Source organism: Heterocephalus glaber, unplaced genomic scaffold (assembly GCF_053883595.1).
Source record: "Heterocephalus glaber isolate CG9 unplaced genomic scaffold, H.glaber_assembly_v1.0 deba00001504, whole genome shotgun sequence".
NCBI lineage: Eukaryota > Metazoa > Chordata > Mammalia > Rodentia > Bathyergidae > Heterocephalus > Heterocephalus glaber.
In genome coordinates, this window is record NW_028258324.1 from 4,105,012 (window position 1) to 4,129,429 (window position 24,418).

Genomic DNA, 24,418 nt, shown 5'->3' on the forward strand with positions numbered 1-24,418 from the left:
GCGGGCCGGGGGCGGGCCGGGGGCGGGGCCGGCCGCCCTTCATCCCCAGCCGCCGCTGTCGCCGTTGCAGCCCTGAGCTCAGCCGGGAGCCGAGCAGACAGCACCAGCTGGAGCTAGCGGAGTGCCGCGCCTTCCCACCCACGAAGCCAGGTACCACTGGGGACGTCGGCGCACCAGCTCAGGGGCATCAGGAAGGCTGAACTGGCCCTGCTGTCCCCTTTGGGTTCCTAGGGGGCTGTGAGTTGCTCCGCTGGCCCGCCGCGGCCCCGGCCGGCACCCCAGCCACAGGCGAGTTGGAGTCCCGCGCGCTCTAGGTGCAGGTCTACGGCCCTGCCAGTCGGGACCCAGCTCGGAGCTGGAGGCAGGGTCCTGGGAGGGGCGCCTCGTCGACGCTGGACTTCTCTACAGGGCAAAGTTGGACAGCAGGAGGTCAGTGGCTTCCGGGCCTGCGGCTCGAGCAGCACCAGCCAGCTTCCTAAGCCAGGTCCGTGGGGCAGCGAGAGCGCGTCCGTCCGGGAGAGCGGCCGAGAGCTGGGAGAGCAGTCCCTGGAGCGCTGCCCCGACGGGCGCCTGACGGCAGCGCAATCGGCTGGCACGCCGGGAATCCGGGTATATTTATCCCGGCCTCGTTGGACAGGGGAACAGGGCAGATCGGGCCGGGAAGCCTAAGGGGCCGCGGGGTACATGCTGGCCCCAGAGCCTATGCCATCTGCGGTGGGGCCAAGGGGAGGGCAGGCGCTGGGCTCGCGTGGCTGGCTGCCTTAGGGCGGGACAAGTGTATACGCTCCTCCCTACCTGGCCTCTGGGCGCTTTGGAGCCCGCCTGCCCTGCGCGTTTTAAGGGAGGGAACCCAGACTTGGTTTGCATGACCCCGCCCCTGCTGGATTTGCCCCTTCCATTGGCCACAGCAGATGCATGCATTTGTTTACAACGGAGGAGGGGGCTGGGGTGCAAACCTTTGTGTGTGGGGGGGGGGGGTGCCCATACCCCCACAGCGACCTGAGCCTGGGTGTGGGTTCTGCAACAGGCCTGAGGAGGGCCAAGTCAAAGTCCCTTGTGCCTGGAGGAGAGTGGAGGACACCCAGCCTGGTGCCCATCTTTCAGCCTGCAAGTCCTATCCTTCCTTCCATGCCTGCCTCCCACCAGCCTAAGGCTACCCTGAAAGAGACCCTTAGAACAGGACTGGGATGGAGGCTTAGCTACTGACACCAAGGCCAGTCCCTGGGAACTCTCAGTCTGGGAGACAGAAAGCAACAGAGATCCAAGGGCCATTGGTTTTGAAAGGGGGAACTCAGCACAGCCATGGAAGCCTCTGGGTGGTGGGAAGGATCAGGAGGGGATTCGACCAGATAGAGAGGGCTGGAATGACTGAGTCATTTCTGACTTCTTGGGGGGTTGAGGAGAGGGCTGTGTCTCTATGGAGGGTGGGAATACGCATCTCACAACTTCATCCTACCTGAGTGCTGGTCCTCACTAGCCTCCCAAGGCACTCTGTCAAGTGCTGGTGCTTGTGGCCCATGTCACAGGCCCACCTGACCTCCTCATCCAGGGATCCAGGTGGCAAGACCTCGAGAGTTGGTTTTTCCTGCCATGCCATTGTCCTAGTGAGTAGCCCCAGAGCCCTAGGAAAATGGCAAAACAGGCATGACCAGACAGGCAGGTAGTTCACAGTCTTTGGGCTAGGTCAGACAGGGATTCTAAGCCAAACTGGACATACCCTGGGCTGGGTGTGGGGATAGACATTCATCTTGAGGGAGAGGTGATTGCAAGGGAGGTGGGTGCTCAGCCATGGGGAGGTATAGTTTTGGCATCTATGTGCAAGGAAAGCTGGGATGAGATGTGCAGTATATGCTTGTAGTAAGATGGGGGCCCTGTGGAGCCAGGACCCACTCAGAGCAGGTAAAATGGGCTCAGGGCTTGCCAAGGGCCTTAAACCCATTCCATCCATTCGACAATACTTACTAAGCACCTACTCTGTGACTTACGAAGTCAGTTTTGTGGGTGGAAGAGTACTGAAGAGGTGGGCTTTTGATCCTGGAGAGAGGACAGACATGGGAAGGCAGGGTGCGGCTCTAGAGGGCCAGGCAGGGCTTCTAGGGGCCAAAGGGAAAGACCAGCTGCTGGGGCAGGAGGAGCTTTCCTGCCAGTAGCCTAGGGTGACTTGGTTTTGAATTTCCGCTCTGCAGGCTACGTCCTGTACACAGCCTCCCAGCCAGCACGTCTGCATATATGTGTGGCCACTGAAAACAGGAGTCACTTCAATTGGGTGTCATCTCTGCATATCTTCTCCATGGTTCCTACAGATAAGCCTTGGGTGTTGGACTAGGAATCTGAGCTTCCTCACTGAGCCTGGTCTTGTGGCTTTAGTGGGTTGGGCTCCACCCTCTGGATGTCATTGCACTGGCCAGTGAGAACAGAAACTAGAGGCACAGTGGTGACCTTCTTATAGAGTCACCCAAGCCAAGTGTGATGCATGCCTGTGATCCCAGCACTCAGGAGACTCAGGCAGGAGGATCACTTCAAATTTGAGACCAGCATGATCTACATAGCAAGTTCTAAACCAGCCTGAACTTCATAGCAAGATCCTGTCTCGAAAAAAATAGATAGATAGATAAATTAAGTAGATAGATATAGATGATAGTCACCTGGTGTTCTGCCTGGTCATCCCGCAACACCCACTGGGCCTCCTGCCCCCTTCATGTGGGCATCTTGGTTCCCTTTCTCCTTCCTTCTGGGGCCTGTTTTGTCTTTTTCTTTTTCTTTTTTGGTACCAGGGATCGAACTCAGGTCCTTGTGCTTGCACAGCAGGTGGCGAAACCACTGAGCTAAATCCCCGGCCCCCTCTTTTGTCTTCTGCTAGCTGTCTCTTGCCATCTTTTGCAGTCTTATTGTCTCTTTTTTCATCTGGCTATCTCTAACTGGTTAGTCGTGTCACCTCTCTAGTTTTCTGTGTGTCTCCCTCTCTGAATGTCTATCCACCTATCTGCATATGGTTTTTGTCTCTGTGCTTTTCTCTGTGTCCTGTATCCATCTACATTTCTCTAGTTCCCTGGGCCTCTTTCTATGTGTCTGTCTAGATCAGTGTACATGAGTGCATGTACTGAATGTGTGTGTTTTCTCTGCCTGGTCTCTCTGCTTCTTCCTGACTTTGGATATCATCCCTCCTCCAGGCTGGCCTTGCCTTTAGACAGCCCCTCCTGCCCCGCCTCACCCCCATCAGGGTCTCCAATGAGTCCTGAGCTGCCCGAGACCTGTGTTCCAGCTTTCTTTGGGGCTAGAAATCCGGCTGTCAAAATATTTGGCTGCCTCCAGGGGATTCCGGGTCAGCAGGGAGGAAGATGGGTTGGCTGGCGCAGGGTCTCCCCTGCCCCTGGGGGGCCACAGTCACATGATGTCCTGTCCTTTGCCTCAGCTGGGCCTCTGGCTGCACGTCCCTCTCAGCAGGCTGGCGATGGAGTGGAGGAGGGGTTGCTGCTGGCTCTGGCCAGTCTTGAACCCAGACGCCCTGGCTGTAACCTCTGCTGGAGGCAGCCTGAGGGTAGAGGGTCCAGGGCTGAGTGGGAGGGAAAGCTGAGGTGGCCATTAAGCACCAGCTGGGCTTCTAGGAAATGTACCCTGTCACAGGAAAGTCTACCTTCCGGCCCCAGCTGGACCTCTCAGATCCTCCTAAGTACCTCCGGATGCTGAGAACACAGAAATGCAGACCCCAGATCCCAGGGTGAGAGAGCTGGGGGATGAGAGATTTGTGTGACCAGATGCCAATCTTGGGCCATCAGTCTTTCCCTAGATGTGCCCTCATGCATATCATTCCTTCAGAACCAGTCCAGTGCTGATTGCACACTTTCCACTTGTGTGGTGTCATGTTGTTTTTGACAGTGAGAGAGTGGCAGATAAGAGACTGGGACCAAAATTTGGAGTTGTGACCCAGGGGAAGGGGAAGGGGTGTCTTTTAGTACTCTCTCCTGTTCTAATGGCCTCCCACTGATAGCCCTCACCCCTGACCTCCACATCAGCTCTCCACAACCCCTGTGGTTAACTGTGCCTGGTTTGTCAAAGGGGGTGTCTTTTCTGGAAGCCTGGAGAAGCAGATGGGCAGAGGGGTAGTTGTCCAGATGGGTGCTGGGAGGGGAACCCTTCTCAGCCAAGGAGGAGGGTGGTGAGGATGGGCTGAGCTAGGAGTAGAAACAGTCCTTACTCAGAGATAATCACAGCAGACCCTCAAGCTTCTTGTCCAGTGTATGCTGAACTGGGGCTTCTCAGACTCAGAAAGCCTGGGCTATTGCTGTAAGTTCCCACTGATGCCTATGGCCATAGGACCAAGGGAAGGACAGAGTGGCTTCTCCCTGTAGCCAGTCTACCACTGCAGCCCCATTTAAGTTCCTAAGCACTGGGGAGGAAATCAGGGCTCAGAGCCCTAGGGACTTCAAGGACTTTGACTCCAGGACAGAGGGGTAGGCTTTCTATATTAGCTGATGCAAGCAGCCACCCCTTTGTGGCCTGAATTCCTAGGCCAGGAAGTCTTAAATTAGCCAAACTCAACACCTGCAGCATGTGGCTTCTCACTCTGTGATGCCCACGTGGGCAAGTGTTACCTGCTGCACCATCTTGTGGCACCTGCCACTCCTGGCTCTTATCTCCCAACAGAACAAACAGGTCCCAGAGCGGTGGGCCAGGCTATTGGTTTGCTGCCTGGGCCCACGCTGCTGCTATGATGAATACAATTCTGATGACCTGGGCAAGGTCACGGTGATCTCCCTGCCTAATGCCTGACCCTTCTCTGGGCACTCATGGCCTGCTCTGGAGACAAAGGCCCCATGGAGATTCCTCACTGTGTCTGCACAGGACATCTAGATTTTGGGGGATACTGAGGTCCTGACTGGGGGGTGCTCTGCCCATGGCCACACAACTGAGGCTGGGCCAGGTGAGGCTACAGCCTCAGGCTATGGCCCAGGTTCACACCACTGTGAGCCAGGCTTTGCTGTATCTTCCTGTCTTCAGGGGCTCTCCCCTGAGTTTGCCCTAACTCAAGGGGTCAGGAGCCTGGGAGGCAGTAGGCCTGAGGGGTGGCTGCAGTCAAAGATGGGCTAGCAGTCTCCGGGAATGGCTGGGGTCCCAAAGTGAGGCCAGACCTAATTCTCCACTGACCCCCCAGCCCTCTGGCCCACCCTTGACTAGAGTAAAGACCTTGGTGTTTAAGGCTGTACCAGGCATGTATGTCTGTAGCCACAGAATCTCCAGTCCACCCTCACCTCGTACCACACCTCAGGGCCTCTGCCCAAACTTTGTCTTCTTTTTGAGATTCTTTCCTATTTGGTATCTCAGGAGCTCCTACGGGAATGTGAGGACTGGTTTCATCATCTCCTTTAGGAAACCCTTCTTGACATCTCCCTCTCACCTCAACTATTTTTTTTTCCAGTGCTGAAAATTGAACCCAGGGTCTCATGTATGCTAAGCAAAGGCTCTATCACTGAGCTACAGCCCCAGTCACTGCCATTTCCCCTTTTTTGAGTCTCAGCACAATGTGGCTCACATTCAGTTGTATAGGAGCTCCAGGGTAGTATGGAAGGGTAGACTTTGGGATTTGTTTTCAATCCCTTCCAGACTGGAGGCCACTGAGGTGGCATATTCCATATCTCTCTGGGGCCTGAGAGTCAGCAATGACTGGCAGGAACAGCCATCAGCTTCTGGAGTCTGGGCCCCCATCAGGTAGGGTGGATAGGGACCCTGACCCTCACACACCTCCACAGCTCTGCTCTGACCCTGGAAGCAGTGCCTGGCTGTTAGTGTCCTCCTGAAACACCTTAGCCAGAGCCTGATGCACTCCTACCCACAGCAGCCCAAGCCAGCCGGGCACCAGCCACTGTGGCAGAAAATGATGCTTTGTCCCCGCTGCCTACTCAGCACTCTAGAGGGCCTGTCCCAACTTGCCCTGGGCCAGACCAGGCAAAGGCAGTCTGAAACAGTGCCAGGGGGCTCTCTGGAGAGATTCTGGAGACCCAGCACTGCCACCCGCATGCCAGGTGGGGTGCGGAGGGGCACAAATGGCACAGAGGCATGAGGATAGGCTGCCCTCTGGGAAGTGGCCAGGCAGAGATATGGACATTGTCATGAGTGGGCTGGTGGCCGAAGTGGCAGAGGCAGGTATGGTGCCAAGTGTGGGGTCCGCAGGGCTGCGGTGCAGAGATCTGAGTTTTAGCCTGGGCTGATGGAGGAGAGGTCCTCTGATCATGACGTGAGACCGAAGCCCAGCTCCCCTTGCTTGGCCTTGCCTTTCCTGCTCTTTCTCCTCTCCTCTCCTTTCCCTTTTTTTTTTTGTTCAGATGGGGTCTCACTGTGTTGCCCATACTGACTCTTGAGCTTGCAATGCTCCTGCCTCAGCCTCGGTGCTGAGATTACAGGCATGCATCACCATGCCTGGCTTCCAGCTCCCCTTTTCACTCTAGCCCTGAGCACTAAGTTCAAGTTTCAAGTTCAGATCTGAGCTGGATGTGGTGGTGTACACCTATAATCGTAGCACTTGGGAGGCTGAGGCAGGATTGCCATGAGTTTGAGGCCAGTCTGAACTACATAGCAAGTCCCTGTTTAAAAAAAAAAGACGAGCAAACCTGAGACCATCATAGTCTGGACTGGAAAGGGGGATATTTAGGACAGGATTTAGAATTCCCAAGCAGAGCATGGGGCATGGCCTCAAGATCAGGCTCCTGCCATCCTCTCTGGCAGAGCTACCCTACCCTGGCTCAGTTCTCCTGCTAGCTGCTGGTGTGACCTCCACGATGTCCTATAGACCCTAGGTTCACTGTTCCCAGACACCTACTGGGCATGGGGTAGGTGAGTCCTGGCCTTGATGGTGGGAGAGGGCCCAGTGAGTCCTTTGGGCCATGCTTGGGCCAGGGAGGAGGAGGAGGAGAGAAGCTGGATCCTTTGAGGCCCCACAGAGCCAAGCCCTGAGAACCAAGAAGGGACACTGATCTGGCAATCCAGGCTCCTCTTCAGCTGGCCGAGGCCCTGAGCTTCCAGCCAGGGGCTCAAAGCAACCAGCTATGCCAATACCTTTGAGAGGATGTAGCCCTGGGTGGTGGCACCTGAGGGTTGGGGCTCCCTGGCAGGAGAGGAGAAGCTGGAAGGAGAGCAGGGCTTCAAGGCCAAGGCTGGGTGGAGGATGAGGACTGTATGGTATAGAACTGGGACCTCTAACACCTATTTCCTGGAAATGCCCCACACCCAGGCGGGAAGGGCCCAGGTGTCCAGCTACCCAGCACTGCCTCAGGCCTCCTGGCTTCAGGGGAGGGGGCAGCCTCTGTGCCTGCAGTTCCCAGTGCCAGCTCACAGCCCACAGAGGACCCTTTGTTCTGGCTGCCAGCGGTGCCCGCCGGGCAGCTGGGAACAGGGCCCACAGCCCTCACCCTCTCCCGGGGCATCTAGCCATCAGGCAGTGCCATTCTAGGTTGGCCAGGAAGCCCCTGGCAGGAAAAGGGCAGGAAACTACCTCCCAGGACTTCTGTGCAGGGAGAGGCAGCCCAGGTTGGATGCCTCAACTGGGGTCTGAAGGCCTAGGATTCTGCATCCAGCAGTCCTGATCCTACTGAGCTCCCAACTCAGATTATCCAGATGACCCTCTCTTCACAGATGGAGAAACAGGACCAATGACTTGCCTGGCCTGGTGTGTGTAGGGGATGTATAAGGTGGGGAACTTGGGTGTCCAAGCTCTGCACCCACAAAGGCAGATGCAGAAAGGGACTGGCAGAGCTGTATGTATGTGTCCTGGGCGACCTTCTGGGAGGTGTGCTACGGCCACTGCCTGGGGTAGGAGATGGAGTGTGGGCCTAAGGGGAGAAATAAGTAGAGGGATTGATGCTGCTCCACAGACACCTGACAGTGTTGGTGTGAGAGCGGTGCTTCTGGGGTGGTCCTGAGCCATGGACGCGCCTCTGCAGACGGAGATGGTAGAGCTGGTGCCCAATGGCAGACACTTGGAGGGGCTGCTCCCAGTTGGTATTCCTGAAGCCGACAACCAGAGGTAAGTAGAAGAGGAACCCAGTGGAGGCTAAGGACAGCACAAGACAAGGGCACAGAGCCCAGGGCTGGAGCTGAGCCCCCTTCCCCTGGCCTGTGCCTGCAGGGTGGAGGACCCCAGACAGAGCTGTGTGGAGAGCAAAGGCTTCCTGCAGAAAAGCCCCAGCAAGGAGCCGCACTTCACAGATGTGAGCTGGGCGGCTGAGGGCTTGGGGGCAGTGTGGGGAGCTTGGACACAGTAATGAGGTGCTCTGGGGCAGCAACAGGAGGCCAAAGGACAGGGAGGGGAAGGCCAAGATGCCACCACACCTTGCTGATTCCCCATGCCTCCCCACCCCACTCTGGTGCCCACAGTTCGAGGGGAAAACATCATTCGGGATGTCAGTGTTCAACCTCAGCAACGCCATCATGGGCAGTGGCATCCTGGGGCTCGCCTATGCCATGGCCAACACAGGCATCATCCTTTTCCTGTGAGTGCCCTCAGCAAACCTCCTGAAGATGGGATCCCTGAACAAGCCACACACCATGACCTCCCAGGACCCTCCCAGTTCCCTGTCCAAACCACAGCTGCAAAAACACCCACAGCCAGATAAATATACCTCTATGCCCAGTAAACCCACTGAAGTCACAACACGGAGCCACCATCACAGGCCTGTGTCTGTGCTGCGACAACGTTTACACATGACAGCTGAACCCCATGGCCAGGCCTCTGTGGGCACACATGTCCTTGACCTGGGGGCTCTGCCCTACAGCCTGAATAGAAAACATGTTTGTCCCAGGGACACCAAGGGAGGTGGTGCTCAGAGGACAGTCACAGGCATTCCTGACCCTGAGGTCCCTTCTGGGTCATGTCCTGCCTGGGTCAAATAGTGTGGTTTTCACCATTCCTGGGGCCTGCTGAGCTTGAATCCACACCTTTTGGGGTTTAAACATTCAGGTCACAGATAACCTCTCCATGAAGGCTTCCTTGAGTCCCTCCCTCTTCCAGCCAGGGGCCGCTTTCTCTCCATCTTCCCCAGGTTCCTGTTGACGGCGATCGCCCTGCTCTCTAGCTACTCCATCCACTTGCTTCTCAAGTCCTCTGGGATTGTGGGTGAGCCTCCCACCAGCCCACAGAGGGATGGGGCTGGGCTGGATGGGCCAGCTCCCCTGCCTGTCCTGACCCCTGTTCCCACAGGCATCCGCGCCTATGAGCAGCTGGGCTACCGTGCCTTTGGGACCCCTGGAAAGCTGGTGGCAGCTCTGGCCATCACACTACAGAACATTGGAGGTGAGGCTGATGACTAGGTGGAGGGTAGTGGAGGTGGACAGGTCTGAAGCCTCACTGGTTCACCTGACCCCAGCACCTGCCCCCTTTCCCCAGCCATGTCCAGCTACCTGTACATCATCAAGTCTGAGCTGCCTCTTGTCATACTCACCTTCCTGAACCTGGAGAAGCAGACCTTGTGAGCCCAGGGCGGGTGAGGGTGGGAGGCCCTAGTCCCCCCATGTACACCACAGACCTCAGAGGCCCAGACTGGGCTTGTGGGGGAGAAAGAGAAAACACACGGCTGAAAAGAAAACATAACACACGACTGATGGAGGGGCACTAGAGGTGCCAGCAGAGCCACCATTCAGTTCCTACTTGTTTATGTGCCCCCTCCTGGAACCTGCCAGGAAGAAGCACATGGGGCAAAGGGTAAGGTAAGGCTGAGGATCTGGGCCCTGCCTGGCTCTAGTGCCCCCCATGCCCCATCTATGAGCAGAAGAGCCACGGGCTTAATTCTAAGTACCTGCTATTCCTGATCATGAGGTCAGCCTCCCCTCCTCCCCCTGAGATTAAACCAGGTGTCCTAGTTGCCCATCACTTCAGACTGCTAGCACTCACTGGGCACCAACCTTATTTTGCGGGTTGGAGAGAGAGAGGAAATGGGCAGGCTCTGCTCTTGGCAGCCTGGCTCAGGGGAGCAAAAGGGCTGTGTAGCTGGGAGCAGCTCTAGGTGGCAGAAAAGGGTGAGGATTCAGCCCCTCATGCAGAACAAACTGGCCTTTGGGTTTGCCCTAGAAGGATGGTCCTGGCCTTTATTCCCTTTCTCCCTGTCTCCCTGTGCCCTGTGTCTATTTCCAATGGGTAGAGGAGGGGCGGAAGATGCAAGACCCAGATGCCAGGAGAGACTACAAGAGGTATAGGTTATCAGCAAGTCCTGAGACTCCGTGGCAAACACAGCTCCTCCCAGAGCCAGATCCCTGCCTCCCTCCCTGCTCCCTCAAGGCTGAGCTCAGGCCTGCATGTGTCAGAAAAACACCAGCAGGGACTGCATTTGCAAGGGTCAGGAGCAAGAGCTAGGTGCCAGGCCCAGCCCTTGTTCTTACATCACACAGGATTCTGAGGCGCACCCATTCTGCAGAATGGCATGGGGAGACTAAGAGATATGGCTAAATATTCCTCAGTAGGCCCCATAGTAACTCCAACTGGGGAAGGCAAGAGGTCCCACCCCAGACTGAGTGGGCTCTGACCCTGGCTCCATACTCTTGTCCCTGCAGGGTCTGGTACCTGAATGGGAACTACCTGGTGATCCTGGTGTCTGTCACTGTCATTCTGCCCCTGGCACTGATGCGGCAGCTTGGTAGGTGTAGCAGTGCTAGGCCCTGGAGGGATTTTGGAGGGACAGTGGTGGTCCCAGTCTCATAGCATCCCCTCCCTCTGCAGGCTACCTGGGCTACTCCAGTGGCTTCTCTCTTAGCTGCATGGTGTTCTTCTTAATTGCAGTAAGTTATCCTCCATGTTGGTCAAGGAAGGGCAGATTGCCCTGTCAGACGGAGAGGGAGGGCATCTCTGGGAAGCCTGAGTCAGAATGTGACCCCTCCAGTCCCAATCTAGATGTGGCTTCATGGTGACTTTGCAGGAATCCTAGCCTGGCTCTGATACCCACATCTCTCCCCACCCCAGGTCATCTACAAAAAGTTCCAAGTGCCCTGCCCGTTGCCCTCCAACTTGACCAACATCACAGGCAACTTCAGCCACATGGAGGTGGCTGAGAAGGCACAGCTGCAGGGCGAGCCTGAGGCTGCTGCCCTCTGTACCCCGAGCTACTTCACCCTCAACTCACAGGTCCCAACAGGCCAGGGCAGGGACGGGAAGGCCTTGTTGGGGTGCTCCCTTGACACAATCCCATATGTCCCCAGACAGCATACACCATCCCCATAATGGCCTTCGCCTTCGTCTGCCACCCTGAGGTGCTGCCCATCTATACAGAGCTCAAGGAGTAGGTGTCTGGGGCTGGGAGAAGGGTCGGGACTGCCCTCAGCTAGTTTGGGGAGAAAGGATGTGGGTTCATGTTGAGGGGAGATGACAAGACCCCAGTCATCTGATCAGAGATCTCCATGGCTGCCATGGTGGGGATGGAGGTAAGAAAGAGACGCCCTTGCTGCTGAATAGTGAGGATGCCAATGAGACTGGGGGCTGTGGGATTTCCTGGTGTGGCCCAACTGGTTACCAAGCCTTCTCCCATGCCCTACAGCCCCACAAAGAGGAAAATGCAGCACGTCTCCAACCTGTCCATCACCGTCATGTATGTCATGTACTTCCTGGCTGCCCTCTTCGGCTATCTCACTTTCTACGGTATGGTTGGACCAGCAGGGGCAGGGGTGGAGGCCAGGCTGGGAAGCAGGGGCTGGACTGCGGCTATGGTACCTTGTGTACTGTAGGTGTTTATTAGGTGTGTGATACCTGATTTGTGCCCTCCAGCTGTGGGGATGAGTCTGAGTACTACTCCCCTCAATGTCAGGGTCCACCGGGCAGCTCAGAGTCCAATGCCCCCTAGCCTGCTGACCACCCTCCCTGCTCGCCACAGACAGGGTGGAGTCAGAGCTACTGCACACCTACAGCCAGGTGGACCCGTTTGATGTGCTGATCCTGTGTGTTCGCGTGGCTGTGCTGACAGCAGTCACACTCACGGTGCCAATCGTTCTCTTCCCGGTGAGCCAGTGGGCTGATGGTGGGGCCCCTGGGGATGGACTGACAGGACCAGCAGGCTGATGGCTGTCCCTACCTGCCCCCAGGTGCGCCGTGCCATCCAACAGATACTATTTCAGAACCAGGAGTTCAGCTGGGTTCGGCATGTGCTCATTGCCACTGTCCTACTCACTTGTATCAACCTGCTGGTTATCTTCGCCCCCAACATCCTGGGCATCTTTGGGATCATTGGTAAGAGTCTGGCCCTGCTGTGAAACTGAAAGTATTGCCTCAGAGCAATTCCGCTTCTACAAATCCTGGCAAATTCCTGAGTTCACACCTTACATTTAAGTGATGGCTGCTGGCCATGCTCACATTTTTATTTTGGCTTCCCATCTGAACTTTTGTCCTTGAGGCTGCAAGGACAATCCTTTTTTTTTTTTTTAAGACAGGATCTCACAATGTAGTTCAGGCTGGTCTTGAACTCACTGAGGCCCAGGCTGACCTCAAGCTTACAGTGATCCTCCTGCTTCAGGCTCTCAAGTGCTGAGATTAGAAGCATGGGCCACCAAGCCTGGCTTCAATCCTTTTTGAAGGCTCAGAACCATTGAGTCAGTCAGTCTTCCTTGCTGGGGAACACAGGTGAACCTCAGAGGTCAGGGCTGGGCTGGGCATAGTGGCACATACCTGTAGTCCTAGCATTTGGGGAGACTGAGGCAGGAGGACCACTTGAGCCCAAGAGTTTGAGGCCATCTTGGGCAACATAATGAGACCCCCACACACACACCTTCACCCCCTCCAAAAAAGAAAAAAGATCTCTTTGGGACCAGGCATGGTGGCACATGCCTATAATCCCAGCACTCAGGAGGCTGAGGAAGAAAGATTGGAAGTTGGAGCCCAACCTGGGCAACTTAGCAATTTAGTGAGTCCTGTGTTGAAGTGTTTAAAAGTTTTCAGGGGTGTGGCTCAGCACAAAGACCCTGGGTTCAATCCCCAGCACTAAGGGGGAAAAATGCTACTGTAGCAAGTTGCATTCTGGAACCCAACATCCTATCCATCTTTCTACCATAACCTGCTTTCCTCATTGCTGGTTTCATTCACTGACATTGTTCTTCTTCATAGAACAAGGTGAGAGGTTGGCCCATGCAGAGCTCCCAAGTACAGTAAAACAGCTCCAACAAGGAATGGCTGATCTCACTGAAGGTCTGCTCCAATCTCAGCCTAGAGCCTGACTTGAGCCAATGGTGCCCATGCTTTGTTCTTTGCAGGTGCCACATCTGCCCCATGCCTCATCTTCATCTTCCCTGCCATCTTCTACTTCCGAATAATCCCCACCGAAAAGGAGCCTGCAAGATCTACCCCCAAAATCCTGGTGCGAGGGGGCCTAGAAGCCAGCAGGCTGGTGTGGGGCTAAGGGGCTGCCCTGATCTCAGACCTGACCTTTACTTCTGGCCCCACAGGCCCTGTGTTTCGCTCTGCTTGGCCTCTTGCTGATGACCATGAGCCTGAGCTTCATCATCATTGACTGGGTCTCAGGAAACAGCCAGCACGGAGGAAGCCACTAGGATTCCCCTGTTCTGTTTACTCATCCTCATGTCCTCTCGGACTCCCCAGCCCCTCCCCATCCAGTGGCCAGTCAAGGGGAAAAAGAAAGGGAGAATGGCACGTTTTTAAACACTATGGCATTTGGCTTGGCCTGTTTCCTCTCCTTGGAAGGTTTTCCTTAAAGAGCCAGGACCAAACACTTTGGGCTACTACCTGAGGGGCTGTAGAGCTGCAGAGGCTCCCTGAGCTGGGAACAAGGTAGAGTTGTCACCTCAGATCCCACCCAAACCCATCATGCCCTTAGCTGCATATGCTGAGGCCCAGTAGCTGCTTCCTGAGGTCTGTTAGGGCACACAGAGTCAGAAGCTAGACCTGTAGCCAACCCCTCGCCCTGCTGCAAGGCCAGAGTCTGCACCCTAAAGCCTCATCTCCTCTAGCCCACCTGTTTTCCCTTTTTCTATCCCTTTGGCCCCTTTCAGACATGGGGCCTCATACCCTTGGATACTCTTGTCCTCTTCTTCTGTCCTCCCGCCAGGAGGAAACCTCACTCTACCCCATGGCTAGGACCAGCAAATTCTGCTGAGGATGGGGCTGTTGTGGGCACCAAGGGATCCCTGCCTATCCCATCACCAGTCCCGGGGAGGCTGGGCCCCCCGAACCACAAGCCTGGGCCATAGCTCACATTCCACTACTGGGGGAAGAAGCTCTGAGCCCAGTGTCCTGCCTTGGGAGCTAAAAATCCCAGGGCCCAGCTGGAGCAGGGCTGGGGAGGCTGGCGGCTCTTTTATAAACCTTATACTTAAAACCTATTGTATTGATATTCTTGGTCTCTATGGCCTCTGGGTTTCTGGAAAGTGAGGTTGGGGTAGGACATGGATGGTGATGGAGGACCTCCTTGCCTGGATGAGGACAGGGCAAGACCCCCTCCCCCACCTCCTTCCTCCTAAACCAACCAGTGGCATCAGACCCGGCTCCAGGCTGGGCCTGAGCCAAGCTCAGCACAGACCTGCTTTCTCACGGGTGAGGTGGGAAGGAATTAATGAGGCTCCAGGAAGCGGAACAGAGAGAGGCCTCCGGAAGGAGGCAACGTGAGGTGCATTCCCAGCAGCTTCATGGAGGGTTTGAGCCCTGCAGAAGCCCCAGGAAAGGCCCCCTGCTCTCACTTGGCTCCAGGCTGTCATGTCAACCCTCTGTTCATGTCTTGAATCTGGGGACCAAAGTCGAGGGATTTTGTGTCCTGTTGAGCTGATCTTTTTTATTATAGTAAAATCCACTGCAAATAAAGGTATGTTGGGGGTGGGGGGAGTCCAAGGCCCCACAGAGGCTGCAAGGAGGTAAGCAGCTCAAGTGTCCTGCCTGGGTGAACTAGGAAGCGGCCCCCTGCCTCTGGCAGACCCAAAGCAGCTGCAGCACAGCAGGATGAGCTGCCCAGGCCTTGGCATCAAAACCTCATTAGGAGGGCCGGGGATTTAGCTCAGTGGTTTTGCTGCCTGCTGCGCAAGCACAAGGACCCAAGTTCGATCCCGGGTACCAAAAAAAACCAAAACCTCATTAGGAGAGACCCTGCACCAGGGTCCAATTTTAACTTGCAATGCAGCTGCCAGCTTGGGAAAGAGCTTACTCAAGCTGGTGGCTGCCTGGCCCATGGCAGTGCCAGCTGGGCATAGGGGAACTTCCTGAGTCCCATTCCCATCAGCCCCAGGCACCTGACTCCTGCCTGGAGAATCACTCAGGAGTCCTGAGGCCCCAGGAAAGAGCTGGACACTGGCCTAGAGGTGAATGCAGCCCATGGCACCCTGTAGTGAGGCTGTTCTCAGGAATCTCTGGGCTCTTCCCCATCATGTGGGGAACCCTTGGCTCCTGGAGTATGTGGACAAAAAAGGTCAGAATCTGTCCTGTAGGCAGGCTTTGGGAGTCTTTTCACATACTCCATCCACAGAAGGCATAGGACAGAGCAGCAGAGGGTACCAGGCCTAACCAGGAGGATCTGATAATATTAGCCCCAGCCCACAGCTGCCTGCCCAGTCAGGACTCCTCCATCAGGATAGGGACAGGTAATGTGCCCACACCTAGATTCAAGAGCCATATGCCAATATGTCTGTGTGAAAATGTGTCCCTTGTCCCTGCCAATTTCCAGCCATATACAGCTCCAGTGAGGATGGATAGGCAGGCCTTTGAGCATCATTAAGCATGCATGTTCTTGTGCCTTGAAAATTTTACAGGTTTTTCCTTCCTTTATGCTTTTGTGTTTTTTTTTGGTACTGGGAATCAAACTCAGGGGCTCAAGCTTGCCAAGAAGCTGCTGAGCTACATCCCTGGCCTCTTTACACTTTTAAAAAATTATTCCAGCCAAACTCAGTAGTGCATGCCTTGTAATCTCTGCATTTAGGGAGATGAGTCAGGAGAATGGCAAGTTCGAGTCCCGCCTGGGCAATTTAATGAGACACTGATTCAAAATTAAAAATAAAAAGGGGGCTGGAGATGAAGCTTGGTGGTAAAGCACCCCAGGGTTTGATCCTTAATACCCCTCCAAAATCGAAAAATTTTGTTTTATTTAGAATAGTGACACAATAGAGCAGCCAGAAAGTCCAGCACAAGGGTCATCTGTGTTTCTTTTCATTTTTTTTTCTTGTGGCTGCTTTTTGTAAAAGTTGAAGATAATGCAGACTAAAAAAAGGGACTGAAGCATGTTGATCCTCCTGCGCACACCCTCCTCATGCACGTGTACATGCACACATTCACCTTTCAATTGAAAAGAGGTTCGTTTATTCTACACATATTTTGTTTTTGTGGTGCTGGGGTTTGAGACCAGGTCTTTTGCAGCTAGGTGAGTGTTCTACCACTGAGCCATACCCTCAGTCATTCTACTGCTATATACTGAGAGTCTGTAAGGCCCCAGTACTCTTATAGCACTGAAGTACAAGCGGGAGCCAAGTGATGACCTCTGCCTTTTGCACCTCCATACTAGATGTGGAACTAGGTTCAGAACAGAGCTAGTAAACATAACCACTAAATTATATTGCTGGTTAGAAGATGGTCAGTACTGTTGATCCTGGTGAAGCATACCTGCAATACCAACACTCAGGAGGCCGAGACAGGAGGCTCACCATAAGTTCAAGGCCAGCCTTGGCTACATAGTGAGTTCAAGGCCAGCCTGGAATCCACAATGAGACCCTGTCTCAAAAAAGATCAGAAGGAAAAAAAAAAGATCAGAAGATACTCAGTACAGTGGGCAGTAAAAACATCAAGGCAAGGGCAATGGGAAACAGGGGGTGGGAGGGGGATCAGGGTGGGCCTCACTAAAATAGAAACTAGGAAAGAGAAGAAGCCATGTGGAGCCCTTCGGGGGAATGTTCCAGTCTGTGGGATCAGGCCAGTGCAAAGCCCTGAGGCCAAACGTACCTGTCATATGAGAGGATCAGCCAGAAGGCCATGTGGCTGGGTAAGGCAGGAGAGGATAGAAGGGCTGATGATAATGGGGGACAATATGGGGCCCTATCAGCCACTATACACTTTGAGTTTTTCAAAGGGAAGATGAGAGCCAAAGCTGGGTCTTGAAGAGAGGAAGGGAGGGAGCAGGATCTGATTTGGTAGTTCTGTATGCATTACTCTGGCTGCTTCATTGAGGCTGGACTCTGGGGTGGGGTGGAAGAAAAAGGTCAAACTGACACATGGGTTACCGCTATTGTTCCAAACAGTCATGTTGGGAAGCTTAGCCCAGGTGGCAGCAGAGTTGGGGTAAGTTCTGGGCTTGTCCAGAAAGCAGAGGTGGCAGGTTCCCTGATCCCTGGATATGGGAAGAGTGGCAGAGACAAATCAGGGTGACTTCAAGGGTGTCTAGGAATGGAAGAGCCACTGCAGGAGGCTAGGTTAGAGGCAGGCTTGGAAGGAGATCAGTGAGGAGGCCAGTATAGAGTTGGAAATGCTGATTGTACTCCAAAGTACAGCTGCCACACAATGCGGGTGTGGGCCTCCACATTGTAGCGGCCCACACTGGAGATTTGCATCTCCTGGCCAAGCGCTAGTGGTTAGAACACAGTGAGTCCCAAATACAGCCCAGGGATAGCAAGGAGCACGTGGCAAGATCCAGGGGACTCATGCAGATGTTGACCTTGAGCCCAGCGTAAAGGCATCCAGCCACTGACTTTCAAACAGTTTTGAGCAGTGATAATTGACTAAGAAAGCCTTAGAAAGAAAGAGTGGCCCTGGAAAAAATCTGAAAGAACAATACTGCTTTCAAAACCATACAAGGCTGCAAATGCATCAGGTCTCAGACAACCGGGCCTGGACAACCTTAGCTAGCAGCCTGTTTCCCCATGTCTGCTTCTGGTGCCCCCTGGCGATCAACAGCCAGAGTCAGGCCTGTGCAGGGACCCACAAGACACATTACCCAGGGACCATCATTCAATGGCCCTGCTCCCAGGCCCTGAGGCTGCAGGGTAGTCCTGGAAGGGTTCCTGGATGGTGCCTGGAAGGAAGGCAGGCAGGAAAGCTCGGGGCAGAGCGGAAGAGGAGGTCCTCCAAGAGGCCTGGGCCTCCACCCTGGGCAAGGTGGGCAGGTGAGTACTGATCTTGAGCCCCAGAGCAGAGAGCAGAGGAAGGGGCCAGGCTCCAGGGCCACACCTGACTAAGCGGTCTGAGAGCTCCTCCAAGTATTACTCAGCTCTCTCCACAGCCTGGCTAGACTGAGGTCAAACCCGTAAGGGAGTCAGCCGACAAGGGCCTTTAGGGAGCAGGGAAGGGGGCAGCGAAGAGCCACTCGAATCTGTGTCTGATCTCTGCTGGGGCCGAGGAAGGCAAAGGGTGGTGTCACTGGGACTGTTCTGAGTCTGGGCTCTGTCAGAGGACAGCCTGGTGGGCTGGGGTCAGGTGCGAGCAAGGGCGACAGGGCGCCTCGAGCAAGAGGACGCCAAACGCGGGGTGCTCTCTGGACCGAGGGCCTCTATGTTACAGAGTGCCTGGCAATCGGAGGCCAGGACCTGGGCTGGAAGCAGGAGAAGGGAAGGCAGGCAAGGCGTTAGCAGCCCCAAATTGACCGGGAGAGCCGGAAAGGGGGTGGGGAGACGCCTCGCCTTCTGCGCTGTGCCCAGGGCCCGCCAGGTGGCGCCGCTGCCCCATGGAGCAGTGAGACGCTACGGCTGGCCACCGAAACAGGGCTCTGCGGCCTAGAGAGGTCCCGGAAGGGGCGGGACAGCACGGCCCGGGGCCACTTCCGGCTGCACCCCAGCTCGCGAGGCCAGCGTTGGGGAGGATGCTGGGGGCGGGGTATGGGTGAGTGGTTGGGATTGGTGGAGAGCTGAGGCTGTAGTGGACAAGGAGGTTGATGGCAAGCTTACCCCCGTAGAGGTGGCTCCCTGCTCAGCTCTCGGCCCCATGACAGAGACCCTAGCGTTTCACCTTGTGACCTGCAGTGTGGTCCCTGGGTGGCTCAGTACTGGTCAAGATCGAGGGGCAGGGCCAAGAGCTCTTCCTGGATTTGGAAGGGGAAGGGGCCGAAAGGTGAGGAAGAAGGTACGGGGATGCTGGGAACGCCTTCGAAGGATCTGTTTATATGTTTGAGCAACATCCATGTGGAAGAGAGACCAAACCTGCAGGGAAGGCTAAAGGAGAACCAGCCAGCCCAAACCTGCTGAAGAAACAAAACCAGCCAGTTATATTTTCATCCCAACCCCAACACCCCTTCTCCCAGAAGTCGTAGGACAGCCCTGTCCTGTAGGCTTAACTTCATCAGCTTACCTGCTGGCCACCACCCTCCGCCTGCCTTCTGTCTTGTCTTTGTGTCACGTGCCTCATAGCAACCAGAGGAAACTTGAAAATACTAGATCTTGTCACTCTGCCTTTAAACCCCCTCTGGTGGTTTCACCACACTTGAAATACAGTTGAACTCTTCCTTGCCCTATGGCCCTGATGATCTGGCCCCTGCTGACTCCCACCACCTGGTGCTAACCTACAATCCTGTTGCAGTGACACTATGCTGACTTTCACCTTAGGGCCTTTGTGCTGGCTGTGGCTTCTGAGAAGCTTGTTCTCCAGTAGCTGGTGGCTCATCAGACTCATTCCTCTATATAGTTGGCTTTGGTCACAGCATTTGCTCTCCACAGGGCAGAGCAATGCCTTATGCTTCTTGGGCTCAATGACCAGCTTCCCTCCTATCACCATCTACAGGAAGCCCCTGAGCCCAGGTGGCAAGGTGCATGTTGCTGGGCCACCAGCTGTTCCATCATCTTCATTAAGGCTGTTTTTGCTACTTCATTAAATTAAATTCCAGGAAGCAGTGGTAATGACAGGCTAACGAGTTGAGGGAGAGACTGCCAGCTCCAGCCTTTGGACAGCATGGTAAGGAGGGTGAGACAACGTGAGCAGAGCAGTGGCTCTTGGGGATAGAGTTGATTATCATTTCCCAGGCTCTCAGAGGACCCTGAGCTTCCTGGGGGAAAAGACATGTTGGCTGGTAGCACAATGAGTTCTTCAAGAACAAGGGGAAATAGCAGCTCAGCTCACACCTTGTTCCCAAAGCCCCAAGAACTCCTTGGGTCCACTGCCAAGGCCCTGAGCCACTTCTCCCCAGTCATATCAGGAACCCAGGGTGCCAGGACCAGCAGGATTTTCAGGGCTAGATACAGTCAGTGTCCTGGAGATGCTGGTGTCCCTATCAACATCTCCAAGGGAACTGAGAGCCCCTGTGTGCCCTACTTCTAGGGAGGCCTTGTGGCAGAACCTTTTGCTCTCCCTATTCTGGCCAGGCCTTTCTGATCCAGGAACAGCCAGCTCCTTCCCACCCCAGAGCCTTTGTAGTTTGTGGTTGCCTCTGCCCATCTCTCTCTTGTTTATCTTCCCAGGATTCACAGTTCCCTCCTCAGATTGTACCTCCTGCATACATCTCCCAGGGAACTCTTGTGTCACTCTGTAGATTTTCTGTGAAACTGGAGTTCATTTCCCTGTTTGCTTGTTTGGTGTGTGCTCTTGAGGGCAGGGTCCACCTGCCTCTCTTGCCCTAGGGTTCTCAGGCGCTGGCACCCAACAGGTTCCCAGTACTTGAGCAGATGGCACTTCCCCCTAGATCCTCCCACACCCTACTCCTCACATCATGTATTAGGGGGGTGTGTGTGTGTGTGTGTGTGTCTTCCCTAATCCAGAAATTTCTGGGCAAGAAATGCTAGGTCCTGAGTTCTCTCTGTAAAGAGAGTGGATGACCAGGAAGGGGGACCACAGCCCCCAGGCTTGGGAAGAGAGATCTGGCAGGCAGTGGAGAGGGACAGTAAGATAGCTGATTCCAATCTCAGAACTGCTACTGGGCCAAGAAGCAAGAAGGGGGGAAGTTCAGGGGATGTACCAGGAGGTGGAGCTTTTCAGAGTTTAGGAGAGGGAGGGAACTTTGGCCACTGAGATCCTCAAACAGAAGCTGCAAAGACCCTGTCTCCAAGATGTTGATTTGGTGGTCGGTCACACATCCTTGGCCAGGGATACCCTGCCACCTAGGAACCACGTGAGGTAGGGTTGTCAGAAACTTGGACTCTAGACACTCCTGGGGAATCCTGCCTGGTTGTGCCCTCTGAGGGGGGTGGTGGCAGACACACCCGCTCTGAAATTGCCTTTGGGGAAGTGCTGGCAGCTTCCTCTTCCTGGAGCCTGTAGGTTGGGGTGCCATAGACCACTGAAGTGGTCTCCCTCATTCCTCAGCTGGCTCAGGACTGCTGCCTTATTGGAACTCATGACAAGTCAGACCTGCTCTGTGGCCTGTGGTGAGCCCCAAGGCTGTTCTAACTGTTGGGATGTGACAGTGGCTTCCATTTCTCCATTCCAGCTGTAGTATACACTCTCAGCTCTGCTGGATGTCATTTCACTGTCCTTTGTGGTCCAGTACAGGCAGTACTGGACGTATTACGCACAAGGACAAGTCAAACTTCCTCTGGTGCTCCTGAGGCCCTGGCTAGGCAGCCACCCTCTGTTCCTAAAACAACCTCTCCCAAAAGAACTCCTGGATTCTTGAGTGTGAAGGGACCTGGATAGATTTGCTGTGCTGCACTAGATGGCTATGGATGGGGACTGGCCATTCTGGGTCTCAGTCGATTTAGCTACAAAGTGAGAGGTTTCTCCAGCTATGGCCCTAGATTTTCTCTCTGGCCATTCCATAAGCCCACCCTCTCCATCCTACCTCCCTGCCTTGCATGTAGTGTTTTCTTTCTGGAATATTCTTTCTCACTGCTCTTTCCCCAGGAGCACTCCTCATATCACCCTAAGAGTGCTCCCTGAACCAGTCATGGTGGCACACACCCGTGACCCCAGCACTGAAGGAGGTTGAGTCCTACTTTGGTAATGTAGTGTCTTATCAAGACCCTGCCTCAAAATAGAAAATTAATTAAAAAAAGGTCTGGGGATGTAGCTCCATGTGAAGGGCCCCGCAGTTCAATCACAGTACCAAAGGAGCTAGAGGAAAAGTAGGAGAAAGGCAAATTCAAGTTTAAAAAAAATTGTAATATTCTATTTTTGTTTTTCTTTTTGGTACTGGGAATCGAACTCGAGACCTTGTGCTTTCAAGGCAGGCGCCAGAACCACTGAGCTAAATCCCGAGCCCTGTTTTTTTGTTTTTTGAGACAGGGTCTCACTATGTAGTTCAGGCTGTCCTTGAACTCACTATGTACCCCAGGCTGGCCTCAAACTCACAGTGGTCCTCCTGCCTGAGCCTCCTGAGTGCTGGGATTACAGGCATGCGCCACCACACCTGGTTTAATCCAATATTCTAAAGTGAACATTAAAAAAAATTTAAACTTTCAAAAAGAAAAGAAGGCTGGCTCCCTGATATTCCCAGGCACCATTAGTGTTTCCCTTCTGTTTATTTTTTGTTGTTTTGTTTTAGTTTTTCTGCATCAAGGTCTGAACACAGGGTCTTTGTACTCAGCTACATCCCCAGCACTTTTTATTTTTTATTTTGAGACAGGGCCTGGCTAAATCACTATGTTGCCAAGGCTTGGCTCAAACTTGCGGTCCTCCTGCTTCAGGCTCCCATATTGCTAGGTGTGCACTCCCTACTTATAGAAATCACTGTTATGACAACTCACCCATATTGAGGGCTTTTTATGGGCCATATACATACTGAACATTTTCTTTATTTTTTATTTTTAGGATATTGCTAATTTGCTGGTGCTGGCCTTGAACTTGTGATCCTCCTGCCTCAGCTTTCCAAATAGCTGAGATTATACATGTGCACACCGTCACTCTCAGCCTGTACATTTTCTTATTGCCAGCCCCACTCCCAACCCCTCAGCCTGTGAATTCGGTAGATATAATGTTAAATCCATTTTACTGATAAGAAAACTGAGGCACAGAAAGTTTCTGATACTTATCCAAAGTAACATCAGTGGTTCTGGCACCTGCCTCGAAAGCACAAGGTCCTGAGTTCGATCCCTGGTACCAAAAAAGAAGAAAAACTCCAATCACTTCCAAAATAACAGCTGGAGATTTAGCTCAGTGGTGCCACTGCCTGCCACACAAGCGCAAGGTCCCGAGTTTGATCCCCAGTACCCCCCAAAATTTTAAAAACCAAAAAATAAAGTAACACACAACCAGCAAATTTACAGACTACTTCCCAGAGTCTTTCCACTCCGGTGCAGTCCTAACCAGTGTATATGGGCTTTATCCTCAGGGCACTGGGGAGCCAGAGATTTGTAAACAATGGAGTAATGTAATTTCTTTTTTTTTTTCTTACCGGGGGATCGAACTTGGGACCTTGTACTTGCAAGGCAGGCGCCGGAACCACTGAGCTAAATCCCCGGCCCTAGTAATGTAATTACTTTAGGCAGATCAGTTTGGCTCCAAGTGGGAGATGGATTTAGGGGAAACTTGAGAGCCACGGAGAAGGCTAGAGGTCTAAAATATGTTTTGTTTTTGTTTTGTTTGGTACCGGGGATCGAACTTGGGTTCTTGCACTTGCGCAGCAGGCAGCGAAACCACTGAGCTAAATCCCTGGCCCATAGAGGTCTAAAATATGAAAGGGGAGTGACAGAACAGGGACAGACTGGAAGGGGAATGGGGTGCTAATAGTATTTAGGGGTAGGTATGAGAGGTCAGGGCTTTGGCTGGTAGAAGGGCCATGAAATGGTGGTGAGCCTAGGAGCTGGAACCAGTGTGTGGGGTACTGAGTTCCGGGCATCCTGGGTTTAAGGCACCCCAGGTGTCTCAGAACTGCAAAGCAGTGGTGCACATGGGGCTGACAAAGAGAAGAGGTCCGGCTGGAGATGACATGTGGGGTTTTGAACCCCTGGTGTGGGAGTGGTAAGCAGAGGGCTTGCCATAGCCCTAGTGATCCCCATGGAGCAGCTGGAGGGTTGGAAACCGGTTGCTGGACTCTCTAAAAAGAAAGAGAACACGACTGAAAGGCACAGATGACTAGTGGGAAGAGTGCAAGAACCACAGTTCTGTTTGTGACTGGAGGTCATGGCGCCTAGTGGCTTTGTCCTGCCCCACCTCCATAGACTGGGGTCTGAGTCCTACCCGCCTCCCTAGAGCTGGGCCTCCAAGGGGCTGACAGGTTCTTTCTGTTGCTTGGCAACTAAGAGAGCTGTTGGCTGTTGCTAGGAGCCTGCTGGAGAGGCTGAAGAGCGAAGCTCTCCAGCTGGAGGGGGATCGGCCTCGGAGCTGCACTTTCAGTCTGTACATGGACAGTGTGTTTCTGGCTGTGTCCCTCCACATTTATAGTGTGTTCTCTGGATCTGGGGCATGTTGGAGGCTAGGCCTATGGTATATAGAGCATATTTCTGTCTGTGTCCCTAGTGAGCTTACGTAGTTCGCCCACAGCAAGGCCTGCTTGAACTTTGGTTTGGGCAGGAGGAACCCTAGGAGAACCACTGGAAGATTACAGGCCAATACATGGGAGACACAGAAGGATAGACAGACATTCTAGGGAGAGCAGACAGCCTGCAAACTGGG

The 24,418-nt window shown here is 54.1% G+C and overlaps 2 protein-coding genes across 6 annotated transcripts in view; both read left to right on the forward strand.

Annotated features, from left to right (window-relative positions):
* Slc38a3 (solute carrier family 38 member 3) lies at nt 1-14,301 on the forward strand. Of its 5 annotated transcripts, none has more exons than XM_004834085.4 (17): nt 1-150; nt 409-609; nt 7,866-8,017; nt 8,120-8,201; nt 8,368-8,483; nt 9,033-9,106; nt 9,191-9,283; nt 9,377-9,458; nt 10,537-10,619; nt 10,703-10,761; nt 10,943-11,104; nt 11,179-11,258; nt 11,514-11,614; nt 11,847-11,971; nt 12,055-12,199; nt 13,216-13,319; nt 13,408-14,301. In XM_004834085.4, exons 3-17 carry the CDS (start codon nt 7,917-7,919, stop codon nt 13,510-13,512), a joined length of 1,512 nt encoding a protein of 503 aa, XP_004834142.1. In that variant the 5' UTR covers nt 1-150; nt 409-609; nt 7,866-7,916; the 3' UTR covers nt 13,513-14,301. The 5 variants fall into 5 exon arrangements, with proteins under 5 accessions (XP_004834142.1, XP_087042237.1, XP_004834143.1 ...); XM_087186111.1 differs by having other exon boundaries at nt 7,935-8,017; XM_087186110.1 differs by having other exon boundaries at nt 74-288.
* Nucleotides 14,302-17,866: 3,565 nt separating this feature from the next.
* Nucleotides 17,867-24,418, forward strand: part of Gnai2 (G protein subunit alpha i2) — a 30,600-nt gene continuing 24,048 nt past the window's right edge. Inside the window, exon 1 of the mRNA XM_013070259.3 lies at nt 17,867-18,051. The gene's annotated coding sequence lies outside the window, so the exon portion shown is untranslated. The remainder of the gene's footprint in view (nt 18,052-24,418) is intronic.